This window comes from Gymnogyps californianus, chromosome 1 (genome assembly GCF_018139145.2).
Source record: "Gymnogyps californianus isolate 813 chromosome 1, ASM1813914v2, whole genome shotgun sequence".
Lineage (NCBI taxonomy): Eukaryota > Metazoa > Chordata > Aves > Accipitriformes > Cathartidae > Gymnogyps > Gymnogyps californianus.
This window is the reverse complement of record NC_059471.1, coordinates 11,416,529-11,434,265: the sequence shown is the minus strand read 5'-3', so window position 1 is coordinate 11,434,265 and position 17,737 is coordinate 11,416,529. Positions and strand designations below refer to the sequence as shown.

Here is a 17,737-nt window from a genome sequence, read left to right as displayed (position 1 = left end):
CTGCATTCAACAGGCGCACAGTCAATTCAGTGGGAATGTTGCTCATTAAACAGCTGCTTTTGTCAGTAGCAAGGGTAAAAAGCAGGGAGGACCACAGAAGCAGTATATCAGAGATAAATTTGTTCTGAATAGCCTAGCATTCTGAGAGCTAGAAAAAGTTATCCTTTCTATTTCTACCAAGATTAGGAAGGAATAAAAATTGGGAGGGATTTTAAGAATACATCTGCAGAGAAAGATACAATGCTACTAGTAAATAGTAACACTCACACCATGTGTGCAAAACTAAATTGTAGCTCTTAAGATTATACAGTGTAGAGGGAGGTATAACTTTCAAGTGAGGTTAAGAACCAAAAGAAGGGAGACAAAGGAGATAAGGCAAAGATTAATATTGTCAGGGAAGCTCTACATTTTAGATATGAGTTTGTGCAGCTAAGAATCGGGGACATTAAAGTCATTCTGTTGTAGACACTGCAGCACTGTAATTTTAGAAAGAAACTCAGTAAGGACATGTGGTAAAAGCTAGAGGAGCAGAGTGGGATAGTCCTACTGTCTAGCATAGGTGCTTGGAATTGTTCTGACAGGCAAACTTTCTGTTTATCACAGAGAATCTAGGCAGGCTTCCTAACTTAGGCACTTAACAGTGTACTTCTTCAGTCAATGTGTACTGGATGGATATTTCATGAAGAAATACGGTTTGGCAAAAGGAGAGGAATGGGAATCAGAAAATAAAATGCAAACAGCATCAGTGCTGGAACCTTTGATAAAATAAATAGGATGACTGAGAGGGAAGGAAATGTTTGGAGGCATAGATTGGGTAAGTGATGTATATTCTTAACAGCTAGAAATCCAAACTTCTTGCATAAAGATAAAAGAAGCAGCAATCAGGAAACTCAAAGAACGGTTAGGTGGTCTGAGTGGTAACTAAAAAGGAGAATCTTGGCAAGAAGTATAACCAGGTTTACAGAGAGAAGCTTGTAGGTTAGGAAGTGTCAGGTTCTTTAAAAAAACACAAAGAGAAAACAGATTGTATTTGCCCATGGAAAGGACTTGTAGGGTAATTAACAACTTCAAAACCAAAATCTTTATGAAAAATGACCTGGAGTTTCAATTTCAGAAAGTTCAGTTTTAGTGAAGTTCTTAGCAACAACATGTAACATAAAACCAGTCATTTTTAGCACGTGATAAAAAAAAATTAAGTGAAAAATATTGCAGCAAGTTTGAAAAAGGACAAGAAAAGAGATCTGCTGTATCTGGGGGGATAGTTCTGCATTGCTAAAGGTACCTTACAACTTATACATAAAAAGTCACACCGTTTTTCATTGTATGATGTTTATCTTCTCAATAATCATGCTAAGATGTTGTTTCCTTTTCTGTAATTTATGTAAATTATAAAATAGCTTTTGTTTCTAGCTACTTTCCCAAAAGATTAAGTGTTAATTACATAACAACCAAAACATTCTCTGCTTACTCACAGAACTGTTTGCCAAATCAATTTCCATATATAAAAGAAAAAATAAATTAAAGACAACATAACCTAAAAAACAAGTTACACATTTATTCGTTTCATGGATTTGGGTGGTAAGTGTTATCCCCTCTAAATGAGAATAATGATATCCAATTCATGCAATCCAAGATGATTCTATGATAAGTATGACGATTGGAGATTTTTAATTATAACACTAAATCTCTGGTAGGAGAATCCAGTGAAGGAAACAGTAGAATAGCAGGAAAAACAATGCAGAATTGTGTATGTTAACTTGTTAAAATCTGAGAAACAGAATAGACTGAAGTTTGCTAAGAATTTAGATTCATGATTGAAGTGGAAAATAATGAAGAAACAAAAACACGGGCACAGAGCAAACACAGCCCAATAGAATCATAGAACCATAGAATGGTTTGGGTTGGAAGGGACCTTTAAAGATCATCTAGTCCAACTCTCCTGCCATGGGCAGGGACATCTTTCACTAGATCAGGTTGCTCAAAGCCCCATCCAACCTGGCCTTGACTGCTTCCAATGATGGGGCATCCACAGCTTCTCTGGGCAACCTGTGCCAGTGTCTCACCACCCTCATCGAAAAAAAAATTCTTCCTTATGTACAATCTAAATCTACTCTCTTTCAGTTTAAAACCGTTGCCCCTTCTCCTGTCACTACAGGCCCTGGTAAAAAGTCCCTCTCCATCTTTCTTATCAGCCCCCTTTAAGTACTGAAAGGCTGCAATAAGGTCCCCCCGGAGCCTTCTCTTCTTCAGGCTGAACAACCCCAACGCTCTCAGCCTTTCTTCATAGGAGAGGTGCTCCAGCCCTCTGATCATCTTTGTGGCCCTCCTCTGGACCTGCTCTAACAGGTCCATGTCTTTCTTGCACTGGGGACCCCAGAGCTGAATGCAGTACTCCAGGTGGGGTCTCACCAGAGCAGAGTAGAAGGGGAGAATCACCTCCTTCAACCTGCTGGCCATGTTTCTTTTTATGCAGCCCAGGATACGACTGGCTTTCTGGGCTGCAAGTGCACTTTGAAATAAATAAAGCCAAAACAAATTCCCAATGTCAACAACCCAGGTTACTCTAGGTTTGATACTATGTTCCCTTATGGAAAGCTATCAGACCACTTTAATAATCCCTGTAAATCAGGCAAACTAAAACCAAAAAAAAATTATAGCAAAGACATGATGAGAACAGTTTAAGTCTTAAAATTCCTAATGTGCATGAGTCTTATTAGCATGACTCTAATTATCTGTTTTATTCATTCACCAATGTTTTAGTTTATTAGTCCAAAGTCAGGAAATCAAGTATCTGTCTTCGTAACAGATGTCACAATCACATCAAAATCCATCCAAAGAGTTTGGACATGTCAGTACACAAATGATAATGGAGCCTAGAAGGAAGGTGTAGTCATCATCATTTGTATGACACGATTCATCTTTCCCAAATCCATAAAGGTACATCTATACCATTAGGCATGTATAAGCTCTTTATACTGCAATCATAAAATAATGAAACTGACTTTTTTCTTACTTGACATTGCAGTGCTTGAAGCTGAGTTTCATAATTCTGAGCCATTTCATATTTAGTTTTCTGTAAGTCTTCCAGTTTCTGTCGAAGTAGTCCCACCTACAGTTAGAATAAGCATTCAAATTTACCTTTTCTGAAGCGTTCCAAAATATCTCATTTTTGGAATAGTCATTTGAAACTTTGAAAGAAGACCATTGCTTAAAAGATAGATATTAAAAATATATATTCATTCAGTAACTTAATAATAAAACTGGATACCACAAACCCAGATTGTGTCAACATCAAGTTAGGGATTTTATAGTAAAAAATCTCATTGTATGCTTATGTTATGATTTAATGATAATACTGTATGAGTCTGTCGTGAAAGACCATTTAATGAAAGCTTTTCTGACCCAACTATACAAATGAACTGCTGTGCCCCATTGTGAAAACTTTGCTTGAATGGCTTATATAATCATATAAATGACTTTCAACTACTTATGTACAAATTATCGGGAGACACTGTAGACTCATTTCAGCTCCCTAAGTGCAGTGCCACTGAGTTTCACAGAGATCTGAAAAATATGACAAAGAGCATACATGAAACCTATGTTTTTCTGGAGGGGCAGCTGGAAGCTAGGTAGAATATGCTAAAATATTTCAGATAACATCTCTGTACAGGCAAATAAATTGATGCTTTAAGGATTGGCTAGCTGAATTATTCTCTTGGCTCCTCTGACTGCAATGACTAAGGGCAAGTTCCTAACTGCTCATTAAGGAGAGTTATTTCATTTTCACTGGGAGTTTAGACACCTAGCTCAGACAAGGATGCCCATGTGTAAACACCTAACTTCAGATGTCTTGCACTAGAACTGAATGCCGTGCTAGGATTTACTGATGCTTCTGAATGAATATTCAGCAGACAAGACTGTGAAGTACGGACAACATCAAGTATACTGGGGCTTTCAGTTTGATAAGCAAGTCTAAGTGGTAATACAATTCGAATCTTCATTAATAATCATTCTATTAATAATAAAATTATCATATGAAGACAGCCTATCATGTAAAACGATAAAAATCAGGTGTAAACAGGAATTACAAAGACATAATTTTGTGAAACTTTTTGAACTGTACATTTCCATTTAAAATTTCTGATGAAACTAGAAGCGTTGGCATTTAGAAAAAACATCAAATTATCTTTTTACAGCTAAACTGAGAATATTTGATTTAAACTTTAGGGAAATAGAAGAAATATGAGACTTTCAATGACATTTTTACAACCACTTTTCAGAACAGAAGCATACTTTAAAACAAAACACTAAGGTAATTAGTGACCTTTAAAGGGTGTTTGGTATTTTTACATGATAGAACAAACAGGTCTCCTTATAGAGCATTTAGAGCATACTATTAACTAACTACCAGAATAAATACTTTCTTTATAGAATGTGATATTCTTAAATACCTCTTGACCTTTTTGATCCAGTTTGCTTTGGGCACTTGCTAGTTCTTGATCCTGGATATCCATCTTTGCTTCTAAAGCTTTCATCTTCCTTTCCCATTCCACTTTCTTGCTGTTCATCATGATGTCAATTTGATGCACTAATTCCTGAAGTTCAGCTTCACATGGAGAAGCTCTAATAATACAAAAAAAAGAAATCTATTTTTTCAAATAAAGAATAAGGGAGAAAACAAATTTTTATTTACAGTGCTAAGTTTTTATTTTAATTCTGATGGAAATAACAACTTTTCAACATCAGAAAGAAATGAATGGGAAAGCTAAATGATGCCTTCAAATGTAGGTGGAATCTCACTTCATCTATCTTAAGTTTGCCTGAAGTCAAAATCAGAGTTTTTAGCATATTCTGGACTATTTGCCTAGCTTAAATGCTGTTTGATATCCTCTCACTCTTTCAGGGATGAACTGTCAAATGAGCATAAGTTGAGTTGAAAGTATCCAGGCCCAAACCTCAATGGACAAGAGCAGGAGAAGCTGAATATTAAGTTGCTTATGGGCACAGGACTTCCCACTAAGGGTACATAGTGATGGAAGCAGAGTTTGTTGGAGGAAGTTATTAAACAGCTGGCTTGAAAGCGAGTCACAGTTCTTAATTGCTAGTTCAACTTTTACACCCTGTTTTCGCATTCTCTTTGTGGAAAATGGACTTAAATAACAAGGCAACTTATATGATAATAGCAAGTTTTAATTCTACTAGGAAGCACAGAAGTAAGTGCATTTGGAAAAAGAACTTGTCTTTGAGGGACCATGTGCTGGATTTCATAGAGATTTGTACAATATCTGCAACATAAACATGGGACTTTTTCCCAAACTTCTGAGATTAAATTTAGAATACATCCCTTATACTATGATTTCATTGTCAGTAATAGACAATGTTTTACACTGTTGCTTTAGGACTATGATGTGTCCTAAGTAACAAAATAATGATATATGGTTAATTTATGGTATATTAGAAGGGCCATCAGAAACTGAAAGCAGTCAAAGTTGCCCTCTTAGTTGCCCTCTTATACTGCCCCTTATATAGGAGCAGTATATTAATTTAAAAAAAACGAAACTTTGTCTGGACAGTGCCAAACAATGTTTAAATCAGCTGGTGTATACCATTTAGCAGATGTATACAAAGTATCTGAATTTTAGTATCGAGATTTCTTTATTCCATATCCATTCCGACTTTGTATTTGATGATGAATACAAGAAAAATTTGAAATAAGAAAGATATAGATTATAGAAAATTTGGCTCTGGATACTTTTTTATGTAAGAATATGCATAATTCTTTCTACACTCTAAAACTTTTTATTTGTATAAATGACTATTTCACATCAAAACTATACAGTCCTTCTATGATATATGAGATTTTTTTTCCTGAAGTATTTTGGAGAGTTTATTGCCCAGATAACCTCAATTGTTTATGAACTGATACCTTCTTTCAATCTGTAAATTTACAGCTGGCATTTCAGATTTGTAATGATTTACTTAAAAGTCAGAATCTTTCTAGAACTTATGGATCTATTCAACATTCAGTGAAACATTCCAGTTAGAAAAACAATTTATATCATAATTAAATAAAACCATTCATTGAAATGTTCCTGAACATTTTTATTTTCCTGACTTACTGCTTCTTATCCACTTAACCTAGGATTTTAGGGTTTGGTAAAAAGATAAAGGAGACAATGTACACTCCTGCCTAATTCCTCCCCATAAAATAAAGAAGGGGAATTTTATTCCATTAACACTCAGAGCTGCTTTTGGACTGTTACAAAGAAGAATTAGCTACTGAACAAATTGCTTAACTATGTATATGAGCCCATAAATTTTATATAAAACTTAATTTTCATCAAGTCATATGGAAAAAAAATCAGACTGTTTTCTATCACTATGATTAATCACACATCACCAAAAAAAAATCTGTTATTTGTCAATCATTAAAGACTTCAATTTGATCTGAGTTTACTTAAATTGAGATACAAGATCAGAATTAGTTAAGACAGTGTTTTTGATAAAAGCCTTTAGCAGACTTACCACTGTAATGCTTGCTTTGTGTCATTTATTGAAATAAAATTATTTTTATCAACTTCATTTTTTTTTAATAATACCACAACTTCTAAGCATTTTTAGTATGTTCAGAGCTCATAGAATGTTGGATGTAGATATTTTTATACTAAGTACCAAAAGGGGCATATATCTCACTGAACAGAAGGAAAACCTTTCAGTGACTGTTTTTAGCCAGTGGAATGATGTGTTGAATTTTTAAACTTTTGAGGAGTAGCATCTCTTTCATTTCACTTTCTGTAAACATTTACTTTCCACACAACTTTTTTAGTGGCGTCTGTTATCTGCATATCCTGTTCTCATATGACTTAACTGTTGATAAACTTTTCTACTTCTTTTCCACTTCTTTTTTAGAGCTTTTTTTATACCTTTCTTGTTTCCTGTTCTAGTTTTAATCGCTTTACATTTCTTTTCTAAATAAGAGATTCTATTTATAAATTACCCTAATATAAAGCTTTATTACTTTCTTTAGAAGACATACTTTTATCTTATCTTTACAACATATTGGAATGTATTGAAATGTGTCATCTTGAGTCGTTGCAGCCTTATTTTGGCCATGAAAAAAAATATTCTCATTTAAAATCTTCAAATTACTTTTTTCCATGGTATGATCTAATAATTGTGAAAATTTCTGCATTTTTCTCTCTGCAACGATTTAGAGATTAGTGTATCCAATTACTGCCATATCTAAATGAAGGTACAAATAAAACCAATGTTGTTTCTCCACAGTCAACTCTCTCTCCCTTATCTCAACCAGTTATACTGTTAGTAAACTGTTAGCGGTATACCTGCTTTCTCTTCTTTTTTTTCATCTGTCATAGTGACTATTCACTGTACAACTGAAGGTTAATCTGCATTTAATTTCCATTTCCTCATACTGTTGCATAATTTTCAAGTCTCTCCTTTCTTTTTTTGGTTTTGATTAGAAGCCTATATTGAATTTCCTGTTGATAAAACCATCAATTGTATTCTTTCATAAATTTGTTAACTATCCCTCCTGATATCTAAACTGATGCAAAAAATGTATTGTAACCTATTACTTTTCATGATAATAAATTTAGCCTTCTGATAAATAAGTTTCTTCACTTAAATAACCTAAGAATGCTGTGACATTGTTTTGAGTTATGACATGTTCCATTTTCCTTTTAATACTATTATTTATCTCACTGACATTTTCCACAAAAGTAAAAGTGATAGCCACTGGTTCTAATTTAATTGGTTCTTTAATTTCTAAAGATTTAAAAGCTGTATTCTCTTGACTGCTGATGGTACACACCTCTGTGTGCTCCTCTGCATGCACATAAAGTGCCTTTATGATCGCTAATCATTTTGCAACCATTCTCATATCTCTGTGGCACGATGGTTTGTTAAAATGAGCATAGCTATTATTTTATGAAATAATTGCCATAGAGACAGTCACACAGAGACAAAGATGGTGCAGTGTCTGAATAATGTAGCACCAACCTGCAAAAGGGTTAATGATAGAAAGCACAGCAGTATGCCTGTAACTGCACCATCCTAGGAAGTGTTGGAGAGAATTTCAATACCCAAAATTAGCACAGAATGCCATTTTGTGTCACGAGCATTACAATCTGGCATATGTTTTCGGGGGACATTGCAACCGAGAATGTGCCAAGCAATTAGGAACTCTACTTTAGCAGAGCCACACTTAACCAAACACAAACTGAGCCATGAAGTCAGAGGTAATATCCCTATTGCCAGTGAGCCTTCAACTGCTGAGTGTGCTGCCAGCACATCGCTGAAGAACAGCAAGCTAACTAACGTGCTCCTCTACTGCAAATGACTGTGCAAACTAAGCCTTAATATAAGCAGATGCTTTTACTCCTGGTAGTTGACACCACCATCTTGTGTGAATGCTAGCATGAAAATGCTTCCTTTCTTTTCTGGTAATCTTTCACATCCCAGCTGTTCAGCCAACTCTCCAAATGTCTGCCCTCCCAGTGCCCATGCAGACATACTGAAGGCCCCTGTCTGTAGGATGCGCTCTGGGTCAAGCGCTGGTCCCACACACTCTGAGTTTCGTATCCTTTATGCTCAACTTCTGATTGCACAACACTAAAAAAAGAGTTCCTTAACATAGAATCATAGAATAGTTTGGGATGGAAGGGACCTTTAAAGGTCATCTAGTGGATGGATGGATGGATGGATGGATATGTGTTTATTGAATATCTTTTTTTGGTGCTTAAATGGTGCATATCCCTTGTTTGGATAATGATTACAGGAAATTGGAGCAAATTTGTTAGGTTTACAACATCATAATTAAAACTTAACATGATTTTTTAAAGTAAAATTCTTTAAAACATTTTTATATCAACAAATGCTTGAAACTTTAACATTATCAATGTTAAGCGTGGAAAGGCTTTTTAAATACAGTCATAAATCTTAATGCCTTTTTAATGTTAAAACTGTTAGCAATGCCATTTTAAAATTTAATATGAGTCATAGAACGATAATAACCAAAGTGCAAGCAAGTAGTACACTGTGATGTACATATCCCAAAACAAAAATACCCCCCTCCCAAGTGCCTGAAACTCATCTCAAAATAGCATTAATGATGCAATAAACTTTGATTCCCTCTGGGTGGAATATAAAATGGGATTTTAAAAACAGAAGATGAAGTGATACTGCATCAGGACTACCTTTTCTTTGATACTGCTATAAGGACCTGTGCCCTTCCAGCCTCATGTAATGTCAGGTGGCAACACTTTGGTGAACCACCAGCAATGACTCAGCTATCTGATTTCAGCCTTCAGAAATAGGTACTTTATTTATTGTGTGTCATGGATCATCTAAATATTGTTATGCAAGTGCAAATGCAAAGTCTAGCCTGGATCATCAGGTTACCCTTTCAGATCCACCACGGCTGACATCTTTCCCTCTTAAGTTTCAGCTGTCTCTTTCAGATCATCCTGCACAAGGCAAGTTCTGCAGCTGTTGCTAGAAGACTTTCTCTCAACAGTTCTTGCATGCTTCTTGAACCTAGAACCACTAATATATAAAAGGGAGCTGTTGACAAAAAAATCCCTTCTGAAACAGTTTCTCAGTCTATCTTCACCTTCTCTGTCTAATTCCTTACCTAAATCCTCTAGGTACACCTGCAGCTGAAAAAGGAAAGCTGTACCTGAAGCTGTAGATTACTGCTGCTGTTCTACTACCAGAACTACTCGGTATCATGGCTGTGGTATTACAAACAGATCTGCATAAAGACGTATTTGGCAGTTATCCCCAATTCCTAGCATAGAGGTACTACTAGCTGCTGTAACTATTATTTTACTGTGTTTTGAAGAGTGCTAACTATCTCCCTCAGAATGTGGCCAATCATATGGTATCACAATCATGAGGATTTATTTTGATCACTGGATGTGGAATGTGGAAAACTCTGGTATCTTTTGTTTAATATCTTTTGTTTAATATGCCATCAGGTAAACAAACACACAAAGAACAAGTTTTCCCATAAAGCGAAGAAGTATGCATATGGTTTTTTACCCATATACATTCAGCATTCCCACTTTGCTGAATGCACACATCCAATGGATTCTTCATACATGGAAGTAATGACTTGTACTTAAGCAAGTGGCAGCTATTTTTTTTTGGTTGCATTTACTTTGAAACAGCTCAAAACACTTAAAGATATCTCATTTTTAAAGTGATGTAGGCAAGCACTTAGTCTTCTTTTATTCTATCTCCATATTGGTGAAAATAGAGATGATTCATATTCTACTGTCATTAATAACTATTTACCTTCATGTAAAATCTAGATGTTTCCAAATCTAGACAAATCAAAATCCAGATAATAAGTTTTACCAACTCCAGGCCTTTATCACAAGTGTTTTTTGCACTAGTTAGGCCTTTATAGCTCTATTTATTTGTCTTTTGCTTTGGAGTTCTGAACAGATCTGTATTTTTCTGATTGTTTCCTAATAGACAGAAAGAATATTATTGTCCATACACTTTAAAATAAAGTTGTAATTTAGAAACTGACATTTTAAGAAATGTTTGGTTCATACTGCCAGTCTCTACATCATGCCTTCTTCCCTTATTACCCAGGTTTGCTGACAAATAGGAAAATATGTATGACCATATTTATGCAAACACAAGCAAAACCTATGCAGAACAATGTTAACAAAGATTTCTATCTTACGTAGCACATTCATTAGTTTTTGATCCTTAACGCAGCTTCTAGAGCCAATATTAATTCATTTTATGTTCTTAAAACTTGCTTTAAAAATAGGAAATATATAAACCGGCTGTGATACAGTAGTCCATTAGAATCTTCTACCCCAAAGTTCCATTATATGAACTACAACTAATTTATTTAACAATTTTCAGCCATACAGAATCATACACATCTGTGAATGGATAATTTGTGATTTATGAGTTCTTGCAGCTGGGGTGTAACTGTCATGATTTCCACCACCATTATTCAGCCATCTTCCCACATTTTAAAGCTATCTGCATTGTCTCTGGAATACTGTCAGCATCGAATGAAACGAATGTCTCCTATCGTTGGATGTGTATTCTAAAGTACTCTTCCAGATTCTTTGTATCATTAATGGAAATAAATATCTACCAAGACTACCTGGTTTATGATGGGACAAATCACTCTCTAGATTCCTCTGCAATGGCCTGAAATTTCACATGTCGATTACAACAAAGGCCAAGCAGGATCTGAACTCTTGAAATATGCTTCTGATTTGTTAAAATAGTATCCAAAAATTAGCAATATTTTGATTTTTTTTTAAATTCAAGTTTTCATATGACTATATTTACCAATCATATCACTAACAAAAAGAATGCCCCTCAAAGCCAAAAAAAAGGGCCACATTGTTCAGAATATGATATTTTACTGCAGCAATTTTTTTCTATCATGAAAAGTGCACACATTATTCTTCAGTAAAACAGAGCACACTTTCAAATCCTGTTAAAACTTTCTTGGGCTAGAATAAGGTGTGATAGAATATGCATGTTTCTGTTATTTTAAGAAATACTTTTACACTTAATATGCATCTGTCCTGGTTTCGGCTGGGATAGAGTCAATTTTCTTCTTAGTAGCTGGTACAGTGCTGTGTTTTGGATTTAGTGTGAGAATAATGTTGATAACAGGCTGATGTTTTAGTTGTTGCTAAGTAGTGTTTATACTAAGTTAAGGACTTTTCAGTTTCCCCTGCTCTGCCAGCAAGCAGGTGTGCAAGAAGCTGGGAGGGAGCAGAGCCGGGGCAGCTGACCCAAACTAGCCAAAGGGATATTCCATACCATAGGATGTCATGCTCAGTATATAAATGGGGGGAAGTTGCCCGGGAGGGGTGGATTGCTGCTCAGGCATTGGTCAGTGTGTGGTGACCGAGCAATTGCATTGTGTATCACTTGTCTTTTCTTGGGTTTTATTTATCTCTTTTTTTTTTTTTGCTATATTCCTTTTCACTACTATTATTATTATTCTATTTTTATTAGTAGTAGTTAGTATTAGATTTTATTTTGCTTTCGATATTAAACTGCTCTTATCTCAACCCACATGTTTTACTTTTTTTTTCCCCGATCCTCCTCCCCATCCCACTGGGAGGGGCGAGGGGTGAGTGGCTGCATGGTGCTTAGTTGCTGGCTGGGGACAAACCACAACAGCGTCATATTACTTTGGACTTCTTCTTAGTAATAATGATAGAAGAAACTGTTTTATATGAAAAATAGGTAGTAAGTTTATTTACAAATTATAATAGATAAATATTCTATTTAGCTCATTATATGGAGAAGTACTTTTTATATTGCTGTGTTCTTGAACAGGCAGGATGGGATGAGGTCCTACATCAAATCTCACCCATGTTTACACTTCTTTAGAAAGATTTTGTGCTGTACTAATACTTTTTTAGACTAACACTAGAAGAACTAAATGTGGATTATGTAAAAAAAAAAATTATTGTGTTGTGATGAAAAGTGCACTTAATACTTGGGAAGAACAATTGTGGTTATTACCTGTGCAAAATAAGACTAGGGCTTTAGCAATTAATAGCCTTGTTTTTAAGATTTTTGAATGTTTTAAGAGCTGTAATATGTAAGTTTATACTGCTGTAGCCTAGCAACTTCAAGTATTTTTTAAAACAGTTTAAAATAACATTTCTTAACATCTTAATAAAACCCCACATAGCTTTCTTTATTTCCCCTTTTGTTCAGGTATGAAGATTTAAAAAATTTAAATAACTAACAGAAACAGTCAGTAGATTATTAGCTAAAGCAGTAAGATGTGTTGTCTTAATTATCAGTAACCTCTCCAGTTTGCATAGAAAGCAGCAGAAGAAATTGAGAAAGAATCACATTTGCTTCTAAAATCATTAATATTTTGTTTCACATTTTTAATAAACCCACATTCAACTCCATTATATATTCAACTCCCAGACAATAAGTCATTACTTACTTAGCGACAGCTTGTTCCTGAAACACTTCTAAGTCCTGCTCCATATTACTGATGGTCGTTTTAACCTGTTGAAACAACAAAAATCAAATGATTCAGATTCTTAAATGCGTGCATTTACATATAGTTCTATGCTTTCCTTCCAATTTCTGTAATTCTCCCATTGCAAACAACAGGGGCAGGGGAACGTAGCTCTAATTACGGGCTGGAATGGGCAAGATGAAAACTTCTAGAGTAAACTCAGCTCAGTGTCAGCAGCTCTCACACTTGGTGCAGCACTGAGATACTAGAGGTGGTGCTAGCTTGAGGGTAGCCCTGGATTTCTATGAGGAAGTTTGTTTTGGATCATTCCCTGTTGTGTGATGTCAATGATTTGCCAAGACACTCTAAAACCCATAAAGCTAAATTTGTCATAGATCCATGGCTGCATTCATCAACCATTTGGCTGCATCCATGCATGGATCTATGGCTGCATTTCTCACACTTTCACACATCCTAATTAACCTATACCCAGGCTATAATTACTCTCAAACACAATTTTGGACTCCTGCTGACTATTCGCTCCCTTGCTTAGCAGATGCGGTGCTGAGACACACAGCCCTCAAGTACCTTGGCAGAAAGATCAGAACAAGACTGTTGCTGGGACCAGTCCAGTTCTGTGGGTCCAGCAGGACACAAGGACGTGGGGCAAGCCTGGCTGCATGCAAGAACAGGAACCAGCCACATTACGGGTGACAGGATGGCATGAAACAGCCCTAATTCTTTGTGGGCTGAGCAGCGGGGCTCTCAAGGGCATGGGTACCAGCACATACAGATGTGCCGACACCACCACATGGCACTGCAGCCTTGGCTCCGCAGGGCCCAGGCACCTGAGGTGACACTGCCACAGGGGCACTGGCTCCACAGGGGGCCAGCGCCTGAGGTGATACTGCCACGGGGGCAGTCGTGGCTCTAGCAGGGACCGGCAGCTGAGGTAACACTGCCACAGGTTCACTTCTCTTGACTCCATAAGAGCCCGGCACCTGAGGTGACACTGGCACCGGGGCAGTCTTGGCTGTGCTGGGCACCTGAGGAGACCGGGGCACCCACGGCGCCCCCCGGACCCCCACGGCCGGGCCGCCCCCTCCCCGACCGTTACCTGCCGCGCTCCCCGCGTCGCTCCTTTCGCACCCGATGTCGCTATGGCCGCGGCATGAGCTCCGCTGCCCGGTCACCCCCCCGCTCCCCCATCCCGCCCTAGCTCCCGCCCGTCAGCGCCCCGGTCCGCCGCTCCCAGCGGCCGTTGCGGACAGCGCCGGGCGGCTTCTCCCGTCGCCGCGGTAACGCGAAGGGCGGCAGGGCGAGGCGGGAAGGCGGGCGGGCGGCTGGGCAGCCGGGGGCCGCGGGGTGGGGCGGGACGGCCACCGGGGGCAAGGCAGGCGGTGGGGCAGGGGGCGAGGCCGGGGCGGTGGGCCGAGGGGCGGATAGCGGCTCCGGCTGGGTGCTGGAGGGGGCGGCGGGGAGCTGCCGGAGAGCTGAGGGGAGGGCGGCGGGGCTGGGGCAGGGCCCGGGGAGGTCGGGCGTGCCAGGGCTGTGGCTGCTTTCCGCGAAGGGAAGGAGGGTGCGAAGAGGCCCCGCGGGGCCGGCAGGGAGCTGCCGTGGCGCAGGGGGAGCGGCGCGGGCGTCCCGGTGTCACTCGTGGTTTTTTGCAGGGCCCTGCGTCCCTCCAGTAGCCACCCATCGATTTGAAGGAAGCTGGAGTGAATTTCACCGCAGGAAATATCACCCGGGGTAAAGAACATGTACTTTTGCTTTAACATAGTTTAAGAAATAAGTAGGCAGGGTGCTGGGGTTTTTTTTTCCTTCTTTATTTTTCTTTCCTTTAAAACGCTATTATTACTAGATAATGAAAAGGCTAACCATTACTCTTTTCTTTCTGAATGACTAGCTGTGGCTTCAAATGATTTTCAGGTTATTGTGCAAACGACCTAGGTTTGGATGACACTTCTCTTTACATTTTTGTGGACTTCAGTCTGCCTTATTCAACAACAAAACACTTTTAAGAATCACAGCTATTTCAACTTTTTACAGTAATAATCTGTGCTTCCAAACTTAGGGTTTATTGATCTCTTCAAACACCAGGGAATTTTTCTACCAGGACAGTACAATTCACTTTGTATTTATTGTCCTGAAATGGAGCATTTTTGGGAGCCGCTAGACTATTTAGGTACACTAAATTTCAACATTTTGGTTTGTTCTGCTTGGACTGTTTACTTAAATTAGCCAAGTGAGCTGCATTTTTAATATCAGTTCTAAGGAATAATCTATTTCATTTGGTTCCTACCTAGTGTGCTAAGGCAGATGGTTTTCATGTCAGCAGAAATATTGTTGCAAGCTATGAATTATGAAAAATATTTTTAAAATGAAAGATTAAAATAAAATTATGTGCAGAGTTTCAGGAAGGTTCCTGATAAAGTTTGCTTACTCACTTTAGAAAATAACTGACATTTTTCTCTTGCAGTTTTCTTAAAGATTACTAAAAATGTTTTTATTTTTGCTTTACACTTTTTTCATGGCTGTATTTCATTTCAGGAATATCCCAGGAACACTTTAGATCTTTATTTGTCAGGCAGCAGCAGGAGCAGCTGCTGGGTGAGGGCAGGGGAGCCCAGAGCTGAGGGTAATGGTGAGGTGTAGGGCAGTGCTCTCCCCAACACAGCGCAGCCCCACAGCACCCAGCCGGAAGAGCCGAATGGGGACAGGGATGGTGACCAGGGTCTGCCACAGCTGAGGGATGGCCAGACCAGCCTGTGGTGATGGGCAGGTGACTCCTGAGGTGACTCCGGAAGGCAAGTCAGCAAAATTAGGAGCAGCGTGGTGTGGTGCTGAGCACAGGCACAGCTACAGCGTTGCTCAAGACAGGGCCCAGGAGCATGGCCCTGAGCTGAAATGCTGCTCCTGAGCTGAGGGTATAGGCCCCCAACACAGCATCTCACGGCTCTGTCTTGTAGCAGCCTTGACCCCAGGTTATGGCTGCACCGTGTCAGAGCTGGCCTTGAGGGCAGGCAGCCAAACCCTTAGGGAAGAGGGGAGGAAGTTGCGGGACCTGTTGCTGCACTCTGAGCCCTGAAAACATTTTCTTCATTACACTTCTGTAATTACACTTTCCTTCATTATTTACTTACTGTAATAGAATTAATGTGAAGAAATCACACTGAAACATTTGATTTTTGATACCTGAAATGTTTCAAATATAATTTCTTCTAATTGAAATACTGTTTTAAGATTTTTTTTTTAAGAAGAATGAAATTTAGGATGATTTATTTTAAATACTCAAATTTAGGATGATTTAAAGTATTATGTACTAGAAATAATTTTTAATGTAACCACCAGCAAATTTCCATTTGTTCATCTGCAGCAACTGAAGTGAACTTTTCAGCCATATTCCCAGTGCATATATTTTAATTTCCTCCCTGTCTCATCCTCTCTCAGTGGTAATGAGTTATTCAGAAATTTAACTTCCATCTGTCATGCCCAAATAGAATTGGGGGGGGGGCAACTTAAAAAAATACAGAAAAATAATTTTAAAATTACGTATCGACATTTTCAAAGCTTTTTAGAAGGACAATTCCACTGCCATTAGCCAGAGTTGTGTTTCTAACTCTCTGATGTGCCTTTAGATATCTCTTTCACTGTATTAAAAAAAAACCATATCAAATTGTTGTCATTTTCTATTTACTTTTGCTCATCCACATCACCTCGACTAGAGCTTGTCTTATGAGGCACAAAACTTTTACATGTTGACTTTAAAGAACATGCTTTACACAACTTATGATAGCCAGCAAAAAAAAAAAGGGAAATACTTTCAAATCAGCTTATAGATTAAAATTAATGGAAAGCTATAAGCATATTTCTGCAGAAAAAAAGGAGGTAGATCAGGGCAGGGACACAACAGAGTGTGACCAAATGTCAAACAAAACAAGGTGCAACACTGATATTTGTATAAAAACAAGGGGAATTAGCTAGGAAGATGCCTTGCAGAGGGATCTAGATAGATTGGAGCATTGGGCAATGATTAATGGGATGAAATTTAAGAAGTTGGAATGCTGGATCCTGCACCTAGGATGGAGTAACGCCGAGCACAAGTATAAATTGGGAGAGGAGTGGCTGGAGAGCAGCCCTGCAGAAAGGGATCTGGGGGTGCTGGTCGACAGCAGGCTCGGTATGAGTCAGCAGTGTGCCCTGGCAGCCAAGAGGGCAAACCACATCCTGGGGTGCATCAAACACAGTATATCCAGACGGTCAAAAGAGGTGATTATCCCGCTGTATTCAGCGTTGGTGTGGCCTCACCTTGAATACTGTGTGCAGTTCTGGGCCCCGCAATTTAAGAAGGATGTTAAGGTCCTTGAATGCATCCAGAGGAGGGCAACAAAGCTGGTGAAAGGGCTGGAAGACAGGTCCTGTGGGGAGCGGCTAAGGGATTTGGGTTTGTCTAGTTTAGAGAAGAGGAGGCTGAGGGGTGACCTTATTGCTCTCTGCAGCTTCCTGAGGAGGGCAAGTGGAGAGAGGTGCTGATCTCTTCTCCCTGGGATCCAGTGATAGGACGTGTGGGAATGGTTCAAAGCTGTACCAGGGGAGATTTAGACTGGACATTAGGAAGCATTTCTTTACCGAGAGGGTGGTCAAACTGGAACAGGCTTCCTGGAGAGGTGGTCGATGCGCCAAGCCTGTCAGTGTTTAAGAGGCATTTGAACAATGCCCTTAATAACATGCTTTAAC

General features: G+C 38.6%; 1 protein-coding gene across 1 annotated transcript in view; it reads right to left on the bottom strand.

Annotated features, from left to right (window-relative positions):
• DEUP1 (deuterosome assembly protein 1) overlaps positions 1–13,026 on the bottom strand; it is a 45,509-nt gene extending 32,483 nt beyond the window's left edge. Inside the window, exons 1-3 of the mRNA XM_050892561.1 lie at positions 12,983–13,026; positions 4,452–4,623; positions 3,014–3,109 (exon numbers count right to left, since the gene is read on the bottom strand). Coding sequence (XP_050748518.1) covers positions 3,014–3,109; positions 4,452–4,623; positions 12,983–13,026 — 312 coding nt within the window. The remainder of the gene's footprint in view (positions 1–3,013; positions 3,110–4,451; positions 4,624–12,982) is intronic.
• Positions 13,027–17,737: the final 4,711 nt, after the last annotated feature.